Raw genomic sequence first — 16672 nt, forward strand, 5'->3', positions numbered from 1 at the left:
GGAAATACTGTCCAGGCGTATCCCAGTATGAATCGGACATGGTCCAGGCATAAATTGGTCTGGCTGCTGGAGCCTGGGTTGAATCACCGGCGCCGACGTGTGGTACGATCCACCCCATACTCCGGAGTACCTTTTCCCTTCCCCAAGCAGGACGCCATGACCACTGACATTACAAGTAGGGTTAAAGTGCACATCGGGTGCAAGACAGCGACCATGAGGTGATCCGTGTCCACTATACGCAGTGTGTGACACATTGCACCATTTCCCGAGCCTAGCTGGGCTAGTCACGGTTCTCCTCAGGCTCGTAGCTCACAATAGCACTGCACGAGAAAGCCTGCGCGGCACAAGCCGTGGAGGGAAGGGACCGCATTCCGTCATCCGGGGTGCCTGATACGACGATGGTCCGCTGGTGCTCGTGAACTGTATATGAGTTATACACCCGGAGGTCGAGTGTAGACTCCATATTGGTGGTGGTGGTAATGAACGGCATGTTGCAGAAGGGCCTCAGCGATCCAGGAGCTCAAGAGACAGTGCTGGATTTGGAGACGGATTGGATGTCGGACAGGTGGATCTTTTGGACGTGGTGGGTAATGCTTAGAGAGTATTCCAGTGGTCCAGTCCCAGTTGGGGGCTCGGACAACTCAGAAAGAGACCATCTCCCAGTGGATCACTGTAGCCAAACCGAGGGTTGTGGTGCATGTTCGCCAGCTAGGTTTGGGGGTTCAGACATAGATCCTATCGGTCGCAAAAGCGTCAGTACGGTTGCGCTACAAGCTCCTTCCCTCTGCGTCTGGAACAATGGGAAAAGGTGGTGATGGACTTACTGTAAACCCTCTATCTATCTCTCAGTTTCAAGCGCCGACCGAACTCACGTACCGCCTCATCCAAGAGCGACCTCCATCCTCTCAGCTGGCCAAGAGGTTGTCGACACTCCTTAAGCATAGTCCTCGAAGCGCCGATGGCTCGGCTAGCAGCCGTCCGATCTAACTATTGGATAATATGACAGCTGGTGTCTATGCCCTAAGCATCAGCAAAAAGTTCACAACAATCAACGGAAGAAGAAATGGTAGCTTACTCAGGGTTAACTCAAGCATAACCCGATGTCGAAGCAGACCATCTCACCAGGGAACCTGGGCTCCGGAGCAGACATGCGAGCAGAGAGGACTACCTCAGCCGGTCCCTCTGACCGTCCGTCAAGCTTCCGATCTGCAGCAGCTGGTGCTTGTGCCAGATCTCGCTCGCACATAAACCTGCTGTATCCCTCACCGTCCGATGGCACGGACTCTACCACCACCTCCTGCTCCCCGCGTTCGTGTATCCTGCATCGAGGGTAAGCTTTCCATCTGCAACAGCGACGGAACGACATTCAGCCAAGCTCTCAGATCCTCGGCCTTGCCAAGTACCTCTGGATGAATTCCGGGTGCAAGGGACAGGAGACTGCTGGCTATAATCTGCAAGATAATCACAAACCCCAGCCGGCTATGGTACGAGTCCCCGTTTCCTCCATTGAAGAAAGCGAAGGAAGCGAGGAATCCCAAGCAATGTGCTTCTTGGACCCATCCACCGACATCCCGAGGAGAGGGAAGACAACCGCCTTTTCTGAGGTTGGATATGCGGAGGTGCAATGCGCAGCACAACGGAAAGGCTTTCGTCTTGCATGTGGAGGTAGGCGGCCAGGCATGATTCCTAGATGTAGTGTGCAGAGGATGTTAGTCCAAGGCTTGGTCTGGGTAGGAACAAGGAACCAGGAACTCATGGGAGATGGAAGCACACTGCCAGCCCAACTACCGCGCGTCGCCATTCACGGCAATTCCTTGGTTGATGGCCCATGGGAATCGGCTTGCAAGGAGACTCTTTCTGAGCAATTAGCAAAGGAGCGAGCGGGTTCACAGAGGGGTCACAGTACTGACTTCATGGAGCATGAGGCCTGGATTGGGGGTGCTTCCGTGGACAGTTTGGAGGTCAAGCAAGGGCTGCTCATAGTTCTGAGGTAGGGCTTTGCGGATGATAGTGACGGTTGTGGGACATGGACTCCCGTGAACTTAAGGCATGGGTGAAAAAAGATAGGAAAAGACTCGGAACAGAGAACATGTTAAGTTGTAAAGGGCCAAGGAATTAATGAAAGACACTGAGAAATATATTTACAGAGGAAGGAATGAGAGAATGTTGAAGAGAAGAAAGATGGAGGCAGAGGTTATCGCTGGATGGGTATATATGTTGTATGGAGAGGTAGTAAGTGACGGGAGTGAGAATAGACAAACTTCACCAGAGAAGAATTAAAGGCACGGCCGTTAATGCGAAGTCTCGGTAGAGAGTACATTGCTAATAGAACGGCGGGATGCAGAGCACACCCGTTAATGGAGAGCTAGGGCAGAGCAAAGCGTTGATAAATTAACCTGATAAAAAGCACGGTCTTTAATGGAATACTGGGTAGAGGCCTGGGTGCTAATAGAGAGATCATGCGGCGTGAATGGAAAGGACTGGGCAACGGGAAAAGTGTTAATAAGGAGACTACCAGAAACTGCAATGGCCAGCAAACGCCAGACAAACGCCAGCCGACAAGGGAAAGGCCCAGATTCAGCCCAGTGGGTCCGTCGACTGGGCAGCCCCACTGCCAGAATGCTTGCCCATCGTGTTTGACAGCTGCTGCAGGCCGGAATCAGGCAATCGTCAGCTGCTACTGCATTCCCCCGGTCATCATCAACATCATCAGACGGAAGCACCGTTTGCTCACCCCTCCACTCCTCAGCATCAAGTAAATCTGAAGCTCCAGGTGCCCGATCACGACCCTGACCCTGCATCACGAATCGTCGGAAGATCCATGTCTGAATCCGGGTGTGACCGTTGTCGATCCAGCCATGCAGCCTGGTGATAGGTGCAATGCGTTTCCCGCTCTCCACTGCTTGCGTTTGAGGTTGATGGAGGTTTCCGACTAGGGTTGAGGTTAACCGGCCAGGAGGGTCTGAGGGTCTGTCTTTCTCTCTTTCGCTCTTTTCTTTCTCCCCTCTGGTGTCTGTCTTTTCTGTTCCGATCCTAATTCTGTGGTGGTTCTTGCTTTCTTTGCTACTACTGCTGCTGAGCGCGTTTGTCCAACCCCGCATACTACCCAAGAGCTGCTCCCTCACACCACACCCACCATGCGTATACCTCTCCTCCTCATCCTCCTGCTCCAGACCCTCGCGGTCTCCAGCGTGGGCATCAGTCTCCCACCCCCTCCCCACGACCCTCCACCCACCGACCACGCCGCCCAATTTCCCTGGAAATCCCAGCGGGCCACCGCGGCCGACCACACCACCAAAACCCAACTCTACGCCCTCGCCGCCCAACAGCAACAGCAGCAACCGCACTTCGCCCACTACCTGCAACACTACCTGGGTAACACCGGGACGGACGCCGACATCTCGCCGGACGAGCTGCTGGCCGCGCTACCCCGCTTCTACGAGGAGGTGCAAACGCTGGTGACCTTCAAGGCACGCCTGGCCGCCCAGGATCTGGTCGCGGGCAGGCGCCCCACCGTCCTCTTCAGCAGCTTCTGGCACGAATACGCCACCACCAGCGAGGAAGGCTGGGATTGGTTCCTCGCGCTGGACCGTTTCCTGTACAGTGTCACGGGCGCGGTGCAGCTGACCGCGGACAGCAGTGCGGACCCCAAAGTGCAGTTTCGGGTGGATGTGCTGCGCCCGTTTGATTTTTCGGCCGGCCGAGAGATCGTGCTCGGTCGATATGAGTATCGCGATGCGCAGCTGGTCGACTTGCAGGTCAAGGGGCTGGCGCGGGAGTTTGTGATTCGAGGGTCGAGCCAGGGGTATTACCTGGAGCAGCAGCAGCAGGAACAGCGGCAACAGGAGGAGGGAGAGGACAGCACGGTATCCGTAAACCCATAGAGCAAGATATACCCCCTTGATCCACGAATGAAAAAGAATGCAAAGGCCACTCTCACCCAATCCAACTGATGGCCTCACACCGGCCCAAACTGTCCGCAACCGCTTGAATCCGATGCGTCATCCAACCAGACGTAAACCCGTCCGCCTTCTTCCCCAATTGCATCCCCCTCCCCAACCAACACCTCCCCTCCCCGACCGCAAACCGATATCCCAGACACAGGGCCTCATGGGCACACATCTCCCTACACTCGTCAACCGTGGCGGTCGGCCCAGCCTCGTCGCCCACCAAATTATCCCACCCATCCTTCGGGGACTGAATCTGGCCCCAGACCACCCGCCAAAACACATCCCGATAAACCATGACCCGACCGGTATACCCATCGCGGTCCCACCCCTTCTCCATCTCCACCAAGCCACGCAGATCCGCCTCCCCATCCAGATGATGAAACGACACCGCGGGATAACACCACACCCGATCGGGGGTATCCGCACGCACACCGAAGAATTCCACCTCGCCCGGCGGCGCGATCTGCAACATGGGCCAGCTCCACGTCAGCGCCACGCCGCAGCTCTCCAGCAAGATCCCCAACAGACAGTCGCCGGCCCAGTGGGCATCGACAGCCGTCTCCCAGCCGTCGCCGCTCTGCGCCCGCAGGTCACGGGCGAGCTCCATGGCCGGCCGCGAGAGCACGAACCCAGACCCACCGTGCGCGAACAGCGCGTCCACGATCTGCATCTGGTTGCCCAAGTACCACGGCTTGTGCGGGTCGAAGCGCGCCAGCCAGGCGGCCAGGTTGTGCCAGAGCAGGTAGGTGTCGGCCTCCATGAAGACGAACCACCGGGCCGACGGACGCGCGGCCAGCGCGGCGTCGACCATCGGCAGGAATTTCCATTTGTCCAGCTTCCACCCCGGGTTGTTGGGTTTGCCGATCGGCGTGTTGACGTCCGCGACCAGGTCGGCGGGTGTGAGGCCGGCGTGGCCGGCCAGGCGCACGCGGTTGTACAGACCGAAATCGGGGTTAGTGGATTTCGTGGCGCTGGAGATGTAGGGGCCGAGGATGTCTTGCGTGGAAACGGTCGAGGAGAGGGGCTCGGCGTAGTCGGAGTAGATCACGTAGTTGGGGAGGCAGCGCAGGGTGGTGGTCAGGTGCGGGGGCACTTTGGTGCGGGCTTCGGTGATGCCGGTTTTGAGGATGACCAGCACGTCATCGTAGATGGGGGGGAGGGCGCAGTCGGAGGGGGTGGGATGGAGAGGGAGAGCAGGAGGTGAGGAGGAGAAGCTGAAGGTGTGGTGGAAGGTGTAGATAACAGCGATAATGACAATGGCGGGGAGAAGGCGCCGGAGTCGGAGTGACATGATGATTTAGTACCAGGAGTGATGAGATTACAGTCATAATATTAAGGAGTGTGAGGAGGAGAGGCCCTGCAACAAATCAACAAATGAACGCGAGGGGGGATATTGGCTTATGTAATCCCCGGCCGTGCGGAGGCCGGAGTTACGGATTGGCCGAGACCCGTATCTCCGCTTGCACTTTACAGTACTGTAAACACAACCTCCTCTCTTCACCAACTACTACTACTTCGTCTCCATTCTCCAGCTCACTCCACAATCCATCACCATCATCACAGTCGACTCCGATTCAACCCCTGCACCACCTCCCTCGCCCCGCGTCGCCCACTCCGCACCGCCCCCTCCATATATCCCTTCCACTCCGCCGCCGTCTCCGTCCCCACAAAGTGCACATTCCCGACCGGCTCCCGCAACGCCTCGCCCGCCAGCGTCAACACCCCCGGCGGCAGCGCCGGACACGGACAACCCCAGCCCGACAACTCCTCCTCGCTCCACTCGTGGCCCAACGCTTCCACAAACTCTGTGGCCGGGACCTCGGGCTCATCATAGATCCGCCCCAACTGGCGCAGCAGCGCCTGCTCCCGCTTGCGCGGGTCCTTCTCCCGCGCCCACTGCCGGCCACTCTCACCCGCCAAGAACGCCGTGAGCACGAACTTGCCATCGCGGGGGCTGCCCGTGTCCCGATAGATGGACGCGGGGCCCTTGAACGACTGCACCAGCCCACAATACCCGCGCTCGACCCACCAGGCCGACCGGAACACCAGCATCACCTTGGTGTAGTAGCCGTACCGGAAGGAGTCGACCAGCAGCTGTTTCTTGGCCGGGAGCGGCGGGTGGAACTGGATGGTCTTGAGGACCGGCGTCGGGGTGGAGCAGATCACTTTCTTGGCGCGGATGGCGCGGCCCGTCCGGGAGAGGACGACGACTCCCGGGCGAGGGCTTGGGAGGATGGCGTCTACGCGCTCGCCGAAAAGGATTGTGTTTGTCGGAAGGTCGCCCGCCATGGTCTGGGCGAAGCTCTGCGTGCCCTCGCGGACGCGCAGGTACTGCGCCCCGTGGCGCCGGTCGGACCGCATCTGGATCAGGCCGCCGCCGGAGCGGCAGTAGTTCAGGAAGTAGAGGGCCGAGATGTCGGTGGGTTCTTGGCCGAGCATGGCGCGCGTCCAGACCGATGCTGTCGCGAGAGCGGCGGGGCTGACGTTGCGGGATTGCAGGTAGGCGTAGAAGGAGAGCGAGTCGAGAGCGGGGTCGGTGGGACTTTCGCAGGAGAGTGCTTGGCAGTCCGCCTCGCACATTTCCCGGACGTTATCCAGTTCGGATTGGATTTGCGGTGTGATCTGGGGTGGTTAGTGTGATGAGGTTGAGTGTGAAGATGAGGGTGTTGCAACTTACGCAGGGGGTTTGGCCGTAGGGGAAGAGAACGGTAGGGCCCTTGTCCTGCTCCAGCAGACAGTTGCCGGTGGTGTTCTGCTCGATGAGCTCGACGCCGGCGCGTCGTGCGAGGGCGATCATCTCGGTCTGGTTGGTGTCGTTGATCCAGGCAGCGCCCAGGTCGACGACTCCTGTGCCGCTGGGGAGTGTCTCCGTCCATGTTTTCCCGCCTACCCGGTCCCGGCCTTCCAGGACGAGACAGGAGAGGCCGGATTGGAGGACCGACTCGGCTGCTGCCAGACCGGAGAGACCTGCGCCGATGACGAGGACGTCGACGTCGGCATCAGTTGGCGAGGGCAGCGAGCGGGGGACGGTGGGGGACGGAACTGCAACGGTCGCAGCGATCTCGTACTTCCACTCCGGCACGGCCAGAGCAGGAACCGGCACAACGGTCACAGCAGGAAGATGGCCAGCGAGGAAGGTCTGAAGGGGCTTCGGGTGTAGACGGTTGGCCGCATCGTAATTGACAACGTAGAGGGTTAAACTGACAATGTCACGCGGAGAGGCGCCGGCCGCGGCGATGACACGGTGCAAGTTCAACAAGGCCAGATGGATCTGTGAGACGCCATCGGAGGGAGTCTTGCCCGCTAAGGTGCCGGGTTGACCGGAGATGTGCAGCAGAGGGCCGTTGGAGATGACCCCGGCGGCGTGGTAGGCGGCGGGGTCGGTCACGATGGCTTTGGTAGACATGAAGATCCTGCAGTGACAATAATGCTGAATGAGTGGCCACGACGTAGTAGAAGCGGGGGTTCTTATATCCAGGGATGATGCATGGATGCTGGATGCGCCTGCAGCGGGCTATCGCGGGACAGTCCAATTAGGGCTATCTTATCCGGGGTGGCTTGCCGTGGTGGCCGCCCCGGGATGACCTGCCTCAACAGTGGCTTATCGTGGAGGTAGCCGCTGCGGAGAAGCTGGCAGTAGAACAGCCAGAATCCAGCAAGAAAGTGAAAGTATATAGCTCTCAACTCTTGCAAGGATCATCACCAACCCATCTCCCCATCACCCACGAAGACACAGCCAAAATGTCCAACCGCGGCAAAATCCACGACACCAAAGTCCTCACCATCGCCGACCTGGCGGTCGAGGCACAAAAACGCCTGCCCCCGGTCGTACGAGGTTCGTGGCGACTACTCTTACCCCTCAATCCCCAGCGCCAACAAAGCCTAACAGAAAGAAACAGACTACTTCAACGAAGGCGCCGGCGACCTGATCACGTACACCCTACCTTCCCTTCCCCCTTCCCCATCCCCATCCCCAGCTCTATACTCACAAAGAAAGACAGCCTCCGCGATAACGAAGCAGCCTACGGCCGCTACAAACTCATGCCGCGGGTCCTCCGCGACGTCTCCAACCTCGACACAACCACCACGCTTTTCGGCCGTAGAATCGCCTTCCCATTCGGCTTCTCCCCCGCGGCAGCCCACAAACTCGCGCACATCGACGGCGAGACGGGGACCTCGCGCGCGGCCGCGGCCCATAATATCCCGATGGCGCTGTCCTCGTGGTCGACCTCCAGCGTGGAGGAGGTGATCGCCGCGAGCGAGGGGCGGGGGAATCCGTATATCATGCAGGTGTCGTTCTTCCAGGATATCAGTATCACGGAGAGGATCATCCAAGCGGCGGAGAGTTCGTTGTCCCCGGCCCTTTTTCGTGGGTCCTCGTGCGGAGGAAGATGTTGGCTGGGTCGGCGGCAGACACAACCCATGCTTTCACCCCGGTCAGGATAGGGACAGATACTGATATATTCATCCAACAGAGGCAGGCTACAAAGCTCTCTTCGTGAGCGTCGACCTCCCCATCCTGGGCAACCGGCTCAACGAATCCCGCAACAACTTCAACTTCCCGCCGCACTTGAAGTTCCCCGTGCTGGCTGGGGCGGCCGAGATGGGGTTGGAGGATACGTACGAGCGGGGTTATGGTATTCCCCAACCCTCCCTCTATCCTTGAATTCTAAAGAAAGCAACTAACAAGAGAAAGACGCAACCATCCACTGGACGAAAACCATCCCCTGGTTGCGCCAGCACACCAACCTCGCCATCTGGCTGAAGGGCGTCTACGCGCCCGCCGACATCGAGCTCGCCATCCAGCACGGCGTCGACGGGGTGCTCATCTCCAACCACGGCGGGCGGCAGCTGGACGGGGTGCCCGCCACGCTGGATGCGCTGCGGGTGTGCGCCCCCGTCGCGCGGGGGCGCATCCCCCTGGCCGTGGACGGGGGCATCCGTCGCGGATCGGACGTGTTCAAGGCGTTGGCGCTGGGGGCGAGTTGTTGTTTCGTGGGGAGGGTGCCGATTTGGGGGTTGGCGGTATGTTTCTTCGCTTTTCCGTTTTCTTGTGGGGGAGGGGGGTGTGCTAACGCCTGCGTGTCTAGTATAATGGGGAGCAAGGGGTGGATTTGGCGATCCGGATTATCTATGACGAGTTTTGTCGGACGATGATGCTTGCTGGGTGAGTCGGTCCCTACGGGGTTGGGTGGAGTGTCTGCCCAGTGCTAACGGGGTGATAGGTGTCGGACGATCGCGGATATCACGCCGGAGCATTTGGCGGTGTTGGAGAGGGGGGTGTTGGCGAAGTTGTGAACTGCTGGAGCAGAATATGTATTTCGTATAGATATGAAACGGGCTGCTAGCTGAAGATATCTTCGGGCAGGAATATACGACCCATTTTCACTTTTACATCGTGGCGATGGCGACTTTGGTAGGAGTTGAGATATGGATCATGACGAGCTTTATAGAAACACGCGCCCCTGTCTGGGCAAGTAGCAATGAACAGTTGTGACGTGGAGAAGTGTCCAGATAGAGACGCACTACACGTCCAAAGACGAAGGCTCACAGCCTGTAATCTCGACATTATCTCTGGGCTTTGCTTCATGGTGGTCTCACAGCCCTCAAGGTATGCGTATGTACCCTCAGTTTGCTGATGAGCAGTCTCAATCCCCACATCAACATCAGAAGAGGAATAAAACCATAGACAGAGTACCACACACAAAGTCCGCTATAGACCCTCACCCCGGGCTCGCACGTCAGATAACCTCCAGGCAAGCTGAGCTTCATCCAACATCTGGTTCTGCTGCATAATATCCCCTGAGCCTGCCATATCACCGACTCACAGTCCATCCGATCCGGTCCAACGGTCAGCTAACCAGTCACCATTGATAGATAATTCAGCCTCGCAGAATCTACATAACACCCAGAAACACAACGTAAAAGCCAAAAAACAAAGGTAATCACCCCCAAACCCTCACCCACCACCCCCTCTTCTCCCCGATATCATGCCCACACTCGCCCTCCGCCCCCAACGCCTCAACCTCCTCCAACCCACCCCTCAAATCCACCTCAAGCAGACTCACCCACCACTCCTCGCCCCACCTCCACGCCCCCATCCCCCTCCTCACCGCATACACCGCCAAAAACACAAACGCGCCCAGATAGCTCGTCAAGAACCCACTGAGACTCCAATTCCCGGCCACGAAATACTGGAACCCCTGCCCCAGCAAAATGACGGGACAGACGGCCACGGCCGCCCAAGCCCCACCCGGCTGCCAGCGGGAGCGATACGGCACCGCAACGCCCTGCACGGCACACGCCGCGCGGAAGCGGAGGTAGACGAGGGCGCAGGCGGTCCAGCTGATCATGCCGGCGGAGTTGGTGAGGCTGACGAACCAGTTGAACACGGTGCTGGCGCCGGCGCTGCAGTCCATGTACGCGAGGGCGCCGAAGGTGGCGCTGGCCAGGACGGCGTAGTACGGGACGCCGTGGCGGTTGCAGCGGGCGAAGAGGCGCGGGGCCGAGCCCGCCGCGGCGAGCGAGTAGAGCGTGCGGCTGGACATGTACAGGTACGAGTTGGCGGCGGACCAGGCGGAGGTGATGATCACGGCGTTGACGACGGAGTCCAGCCCGGAGATGCCGGCGTGCTGGATCGCGATCACCCACGGCGAGGCGTTGACCCCCGTCCCCGTCGTCAGGCCGGCGGCGTCGCGGGGGCAGATGACCCCAATGGCGAGCACGCCGCACACGTAGAAGACGAGCAGGCGGTAGAAGAATTGGCGCGCGGCCCGCGGGAGGTTGATCCGGGGGTGCTGCATCTCGCCGGCGGCGACGACGAGGAGCTCCGGGCCGAAGTTGAAGGAGAAGACCGAGTAGCACAGCGTGTAGATGAAGGCGCAGAGGCGGCCGGTGGCCCCGGGCACGAGATACGTGTTGGTCGCCCCCGGGTCGTTCCAATAATGAAACCCGAGCCGGGTGTGGCTCGGTCCGCCGCCCCAGAAGAGGATGAAGCTGAGGATTAAGAGCCCGAGGATCAGGAAGACTTTCAGCGACGCGAACCAGAATTCCGTCTCGCCGTAGATGCGCACCGGGCTGAAGTTCAACGCGAAGACCACGAGCAGCATCACGGTGATCCACGCGGCGAGCGGGACCGGGTTGCTCCAGTAGTTGATCACCAGGGCCGCGGCGGTGGTTTCGTAGGCGACCAGAATGCCGAAGCTGTACCAGTAGAGGAGGCCGAGGGAGAAGCCGAGGGAGGGGGAGACGAAGCGCGTCGCGTACGCGGCCATCGAGCACCCGTGGATGGGCAAGTAGGTGTTCATCTCGGTGGTGGCGGTGATGACGGCGTAGACGAGGAGGCAGATGAGGGCGTACGAGAGGAGGAGGAAGGCCGGGCCCGCGATCGACAGGGCAGACCCGACCCCGACGAAGAGCCCGGTGCCAATCGTGCCCCCGATGGCGAGCATCTGCGCGTGCCGCGACTTGATGCCCCGTTGCGTGTGGGGGAGGCGATCCATCTCCCCTTCCCCATAGTCGAGGGCGGGGTCGGGCGACTCGTGGTCGTGGGCCTCGAGGGCCTTGTCGGTGGAGATCGCTTTGGCTGTCATGTTGCTGGTCGCCCGGTGTGACGATGGGCGAAGAGGGAAAGGGCCAACGCAGAGCGATATTTACATTGACAGTCCGGGGTGGACTATATATGGGTCCCCGGGCTGCAGCGATTGACCAGCGGCCGAGATAGGGCTCGCTCGCATCTCCGCCGAGATAGCCAGCCCTCGCTGACTGGTTGGCTGCTCTATCGGTGGCGTTGCCTCGATGGCCACTTATCTGGCAGCAGTTTGATATCGATAACCGGATAGGCAGGTCTCTCCACCGAGTTGCCTTTCTGGGGAGCTGGCGAGGTGCATGTCATCGGTACAAAGCCCATAAATGCATGCACCTGCGGCTTGAACAGCAGGCCACAAACACCTGCTATTTGTTTAGATATAATATGAAAACATAACCACAATAGGAATCCAATGTCGATCACCCCAGCCACAAAGGCGCATCACATCCCAGATTCAATATTAAGACCGCATTGAAAGCCAATGGCACAGTGCCCGTCTCTTGGACTTTCCCCTCAGCTTTCTACAAACCCCCAACGCCGCTGGCTCCTTCACCATTCATATAACGCCAGGTAAAAGTAGTCACCTTCCCCAAGCTCTTACGAGTTCCCACCTCCTGGGGAAATGAGCGGTCACACCGCACCACGGACATCCGAGCACAACCACTGCTTCTGGACGGGTTTGTCTCGCCGCTCTGCCCCCTTGCTTCACTCGTAAATTCTCGACCCCTCATTCTCACAACCGGCACATTTCAGAATACTCTGGATCCTGAGTTTCTTGAAGGTCTAGGTTCGATAAGATTGCAACCCACCCCGTGGATGCTGCAGTCATACAAAGGTCACACCATCGTGCACACAATACATGTCTCCCCCCTGGCAATCCTTTCCAAGGCCAGCCTTGCATTGATCTTTGCCACCTCCACTCGAAGCCCTCGAGCTGAAGAACATCACATTCCGCGGAAAGGTGCAATCCGTCACGCTTTACTTGGCGGGGTGGGGGATTCGATGAGTCTTGCATTATATTTCGTGGAATTGTGAAATCCTTTGAACGTTTAGAGGTATGAGGATGAAGGGTTCTGCATATGGAGGTTCGTGGAAAAGAATAACATGCGATTTGGTTGTGGATTGTGGATGGTGGTTATCGGCGATGAAGGGCCGGCTGCTGCTGCCGTTGATGGAAGGGAGGAAAGGATGGTCAGAGGAGACGCGGTGAGGCTGCACCCTTCGAATTGTAGGTGCGTGCGTGATAAATGGTCCTCTTGACTTCTTTGGGTGATGATGAAAGGGTGGGAGATAGGGCCGATTCTGGTTACGCTGCCAGGAATGACCATGTCAACGGTTTCACCAGGGGATGCTGGGTAGAAAGTCGGGAGAGACTATGCAGTGGGTAGGCCACAAGAACCACGGAAGCTTTGAGTTGGAAGAAGCTCTGGGCGGAGGCATCATATGTAGTATAAACTGATCCCCTCCTCGCGCAGGATCTGCGGCCAGCTAGCCGTAATTCCCGTACTCTGACGCTGGCGCTCCCAGACCAGCCGGATGGCGCCCAGCGCGTGCTCAAACACCCCGACGCTGCTCCGCTGGGCAGCCGACTCGAACCACCGCACAAACCTGCTCTGCAACGCCGGGTCGATTGCTTCGCACGCGGCAATAAAAGCCGCCCACAGGAACGGGGCCGCCACACACGACGCGGCACTTTGACCCTCAATCTCTTCGTCATACTGGGCGAGCGCCTCCCGGACCTGCCACGCTTTATCCTGCAGGATCATCGGATCCACATCATAGATCCGGCGGTAGAAGAAGATCAGCAACGCCTTGTGCAACACGCTGCTGAGCTGGGAGCTGCGGCGGGCGTTGCGGCGCTCCACCGCATCCGCCGTGCCATCATCCTCGCCAGCGAGGGCCGGCGGCCGCCATGCGGAAATACAGCGCTCAAGGCTGCGTGCCCGCGCATTGAACTGTTTGAAATCCAGCGTGCTGCTGCTGCTACCCGCGTCGGCGAGATCCCGCTCGTTGCCCAGCCGAGTTACCTGCGAGAGGAGGAAGAACGGCGGCTCCGGCAGCCCGAACACCTGCGGATACATGGTCGAGTCCCACCGCCCGGGGATCTCCAGGTGGAGGTCGTTCTCGCCCTGGTGCGGCTCTTTGAGCTCCTCCATGCGTTGGTCGAGGCGGCCTTCCCATTGGCGAAGCCGGAATGACCGGCTGGACGCGATGGATCCGACGGTAGCCTCCGGTGAGGCATGGTCAATCTCCCCGTCCGGCGGCACCGGGGGCAGCACCGAGGTGCTTTCGTGAAAGATGCGTAGGTAGACGTAGCAGTGGTGCAGAAGGCGGACTTTGCGCGACTTGCGGGGTTTGGGCAAGCCACGGAAGCGCACCCAATTCTCGCAGTCAAGCAGACAACGACGGACGCGTTCTTCGCTACCCTGATACGCCTGGATCAATCAGTGATGTCCAGGAGGATGGAATCAGGAATGCGTACCGAGACGGTATGGATGCACAGGAGGGCGATGAGGATGTCTTTGTACTTGACCTTCTTGACGGTCGATGACGCGTCTCGCAAGGCCCGCTTGAGGTAGGTTTGCGCCTCCGCCGCAAGGCCTTCTGCTTGCCCTTCCCAGTAATTTGCCGAGCTGCGCGTGGCCGAGGCTCCTCGTTGAGCAAAGGCGCCCGTGGCGAGGATGGCGCTGAAGATGGTCATCTGCGTCGGTGCAACGTTCTCACCCATGGTCAGTCGGGCCAGGGTCTCCATGGCGCTAGACACAAACAATGCCTCCCAGGGATTCTTACGCGATTGGACTAGCGAGAAGAGTGGTACTACGTCGTGCTTGTAGACCGACAGAAGGAAAGGAGCGTCGGGTGGTGCGCGATTAGTGACGGTCGAAGGGGACCGCAGACTTGGTGCGGACAAGAATGGAGACGACAGCCCCATTGACGAGGCGGTCGATGGCCCCATCAGCAAGCCACTGGTGAGGGACTGGGATGGGGAGGAGAAGTCATCCCCCTCGGATAGCGGCATGGCAGCACTGAAGAAGTTCTGCGTCGACAGCTCCCCAAAACCATCGACTTCCAGGTTACCAAAGAGGCAATCAAGCAAGGGATCACTAGCAAAGGCATCCTCCAGCGCGAGATCGAGCCCAGTTTCCGGAGGAATCTCTACCAGTGGTAGCTCCGAGTGTGCTGGGAGAGTTTCTATCAAGACGGGGCTGGGGTCGGGCTTAGATTGAACGAGACGGAAGGCACCAAACGGTCCCAACTGAGCGAAGAAGCTCTGAGTCGGGGGTATCTCGTCCCTCTCCTCACAGTCCCCATCCAATCGAGAGAGCACAATGTTGACATTGTGGGGTTTGAGGCTGGCCACCAGCTGCTCGCTCATCTGCTGGCGGCAGTGCTCGGTGAAGAGCGGCCGTCGACAACGCGAGCCTTGACTCTCCCCGGAGTCAAACAGAAGTCGGATGCCATACTGCTCACAAATGAGACCCGCTCGCTCACACATCTGACAGGATGGCCGTGTCTCATCACATTTGGCATGCCGACGGCGGCAGGTCTCGCAGCCGCCCAGCGACCGTGACCGGATCGAGGCGGGCTTGAGGCTGTGCGGGGAAGGCGTCGTGTCTATCTGTTCATCGGTCATGGTATCTGTTATTTTATCGATAAAGAAGAATCATAAAGATGCAATCGATGGCGATCAAATGGGGGAGGTCATCTCGAGAAAAGAGGAAAAGAGGGGGAAGAGGCGGAGATAAGAACGGAAAGTGAGGCCGGGATGACTTGCCTGTTTGATTCCCAAAGCGGGGAAATCGAAGGAAATCCTCCAGCCTGCAGCCCTAATCTGATAAGCTGCGAGATAACTTGGATCCTGGAACCCCTCCGGCTCGATATTTATCTGCCCAAACCAACCTACATCATCCTGCTTAATCACAGCTGTAGCAACCAAAATGCAGAACAAAGCTAACGTCCTCCTGATCGGCTGCGGCGGCATCGGCACCATCGGGGCCCTCAACCTCGAACTGGGCGCCCAAGCCACTGTCACCGCCGTCTTGCGATCGAACTACGAACATGTCAAGGCACATGGCTTCTGCATTAAATCCATCGACCACGGCGAGGTCGAAGGCTTCAAACCATCCATTCGTACGGAGCCCTCTTGTTCCGCCCTCTCTCGACGACCTCAACGACCTCAGCCTCCTGAATCGTCTCAGCTAACACCCAAGACCAGTCCGCAACACCATCCCCGACCTCACCACCGAATCCCTTCCTCCCTACGACTACATCATCGTAACTACCAAGAACTACGCCGACATCCCCCCATCCGTGGCGACACTAATCCATCCCGCCGTCACCCCGGGCCACACCCGCATTGTCTTACTCCAAAACGGCCTCAACATCCACAAACCCCTACAATCCGCCTTCCCCACCAACATCATCCTCAGCGGCGTGAGCTTCTGCGGCTCTCACCAAGTCGCCCCGGGGAAGATCGTCCATGAAGACGACGACGAGCTGTACATCGGCGCCTTCCGCAATGCGGGCCTCGCTCCGGAGGTCGAAGACGCCGCCGCGCAGGACTTCGTGCGCATCTACGGCGCGGGCGGGAAGTGCCAGCCGCAGTTCAACCCCGACGTGGCTTTTAGTCGGTGGCGCAAGTTGCTGTACAACGCGTGCCTGAACCCGATCTGTGCCATCACCGATCTTGATACGGGGAGGATCCAGTTGGCGGAGGGGGCGATTGAGGACCTCGTAAAACCAGCCATGCGGGAGATTCAGGCTGCGGCGAAGGCGTGCGCGGGCGTGGAGCTGCCCGACGAGACCCTGGATTTTATGATCACCATGGATCCGATCACTATGTACAATCCGCCGAGTATGCAGGTGGATGTGCGGAGCGGGCGGTTCACGGAGTTTGAGAATCTGGTGGGCGAGGCGGTGCGCGAGGGCAGGGCCAAGGGAGTGGCCATGCCGACGTTGACCGTCTTGTATGGAATTTTGAAGGCGATGCAGTGGCGGACGAAGGAGAAGAGGGGGTTGGTCACGGTACCGGAGGCGGTGGATCACACTGTTCAGAAGTAATTGCTTGCCTTTGGCTGCGTTTGAGTACTGTGGAATATATTATCGGCATGGTATGTGAGAGCAAAGACTATCG

General features: G+C 58.9%; 8 protein-coding genes across 8 annotated transcripts; 4 read left to right on the forward strand and 4 right to left on the reverse strand.

Annotated features, from left to right (window-relative positions):
• Positions 1-1100: 1100 nt before the first annotated feature.
• On the forward strand, positions 1101-1994 carry BO95DRAFT_429939 (uncharacterized protein; the record flags this gene model as incomplete). Its single annotated transcript, XM_025584918.1, has 2 exons — positions 1101-1330; positions 1376-1994. The coding sequence occupies 2 exons, from the start codon at positions 1101-1103 to the stop codon at positions 1992-1994; spliced, it is 849 nt and encodes a 282-aa protein (XP_025444420.1).
• A 954-nt stretch (positions 1995-2948) lies between these two features.
• BO95DRAFT_72313 (uncharacterized protein) lies at positions 2949-3910 on the forward strand. The gene has a single exon (XM_025592174.1). The coding sequence runs from the start codon at positions 3138-3140 to the stop codon at positions 3882-3884; it is 747 nt and encodes a 248-aa protein (XP_025444421.1). The 5' UTR covers positions 2949-3137; the 3' UTR covers positions 3885-3910.
• On the reverse strand, positions 3911-5374 carry BO95DRAFT_72314 (uncharacterized protein). Its single transcript, XM_025592175.1, has one exon. The coding sequence runs from the start codon at positions 5239-5241 to the stop codon at positions 3937-3939; it is 1305 nt and encodes a 434-aa protein (XP_025444422.1). The 5' UTR covers positions 5242-5374; the 3' UTR covers positions 3911-3936.
• A 133-nt stretch (positions 5375-5507) lies between these two features.
• Positions 5508-7356, reverse strand: BO95DRAFT_451522 (putative flavin-containing amine oxidase; the record flags this gene model as incomplete). The annotated part of the gene is made up of 2 exons (XM_025588082.1): positions 5508-6572; positions 6628-7356. 2 exons carry the CDS (start codon positions 7354-7356, stop codon positions 5508-5510), a joined length of 1794 nt encoding a protein of 597 aa, XP_025444423.1.
• Positions 7357-7691: 335 nt separating this feature from the next.
• Positions 7692-9248, forward strand: BO95DRAFT_461652 (alpha-hydroxy acid oxidase; the record flags this gene model as incomplete). Its single annotated transcript, XM_025588836.1, has 7 exons — positions 7692-7785; positions 7850-7883; positions 7952-8295; positions 8426-8587; positions 8647-8975; positions 9041-9117; positions 9176-9248. 7 exons carry the CDS (start codon positions 7692-7694, stop codon positions 9246-9248), a joined length of 1113 nt encoding a protein of 370 aa, XP_025444424.1.
• A 647-nt stretch (positions 9249-9895) lies between these two features.
• BO95DRAFT_409475 (uncharacterized protein) lies at positions 9896-11452 on the reverse strand (the record flags this gene model as incomplete). Its single annotated transcript, XM_025584141.1, has 1 exon — positions 9896-11452. The coding sequence occupies one exon, from the start codon at positions 11450-11452 to the stop codon at positions 9896-9898; it is 1557 nt and encodes a 518-aa protein (XP_025444425.1).
• A 1525-nt stretch (positions 11453-12977) lies between these two features.
• Positions 12978-15172, reverse strand: BO95DRAFT_451525 (Zn(II)2Cys6 transcription factor; the record flags this gene model as incomplete). Its single annotated transcript, XM_025588083.1, has 2 exons — positions 12978-13973; positions 14021-15172. The coding sequence occupies 2 exons, from the start codon at positions 15170-15172 to the stop codon at positions 12978-12980; spliced, it is 2148 nt and encodes a 715-aa protein (XP_025444426.1).
• Positions 15173-15476: 304 nt separating this feature from the next.
• BO95DRAFT_409479 (ketopantoate reductase family protein) lies at positions 15477-16599 on the forward strand (the record flags this gene model as incomplete). The annotated part of the gene is made up of 2 exons (XM_025584142.1): positions 15477-15669; positions 15755-16599. The coding sequence occupies 2 exons, from the start codon at positions 15477-15479 to the stop codon at positions 16597-16599; spliced, it is 1038 nt and encodes a 345-aa protein (XP_025444427.1).
• Between the last annotated feature and the right edge of the window lie 73 nt (positions 16600-16672).

The sequence above is a fragment of the Aspergillus brunneoviolaceus genome, assembly GCF_003184695.1.
Source record: "Aspergillus brunneoviolaceus CBS 621.78 unplaced genomic scaffold BO95scaffold_18, whole genome shotgun sequence".
Classification (NCBI taxonomy): Eukaryota; Fungi; Ascomycota; class Eurotiomycetes; order Eurotiales; family Aspergillaceae; genus Aspergillus; species Aspergillus brunneoviolaceus.

Excerpts from the sequence above, each read along its gene's own strand:
- BO95DRAFT_72313 (XM_025592174.1), top strand. The coding sequence starts at position 3,138 with ATGCGTATACCTCTCCTCCTCATCCTCCTGCTCCAGACCCTCGCGGTC.
- BO95DRAFT_72314 (XM_025592175.1), bottom strand. The coding sequence starts at position 5,241 with ATGTCACTCCGACTCCGGCGCCTTCTCCCCGCCATTGTCATTATCGCT.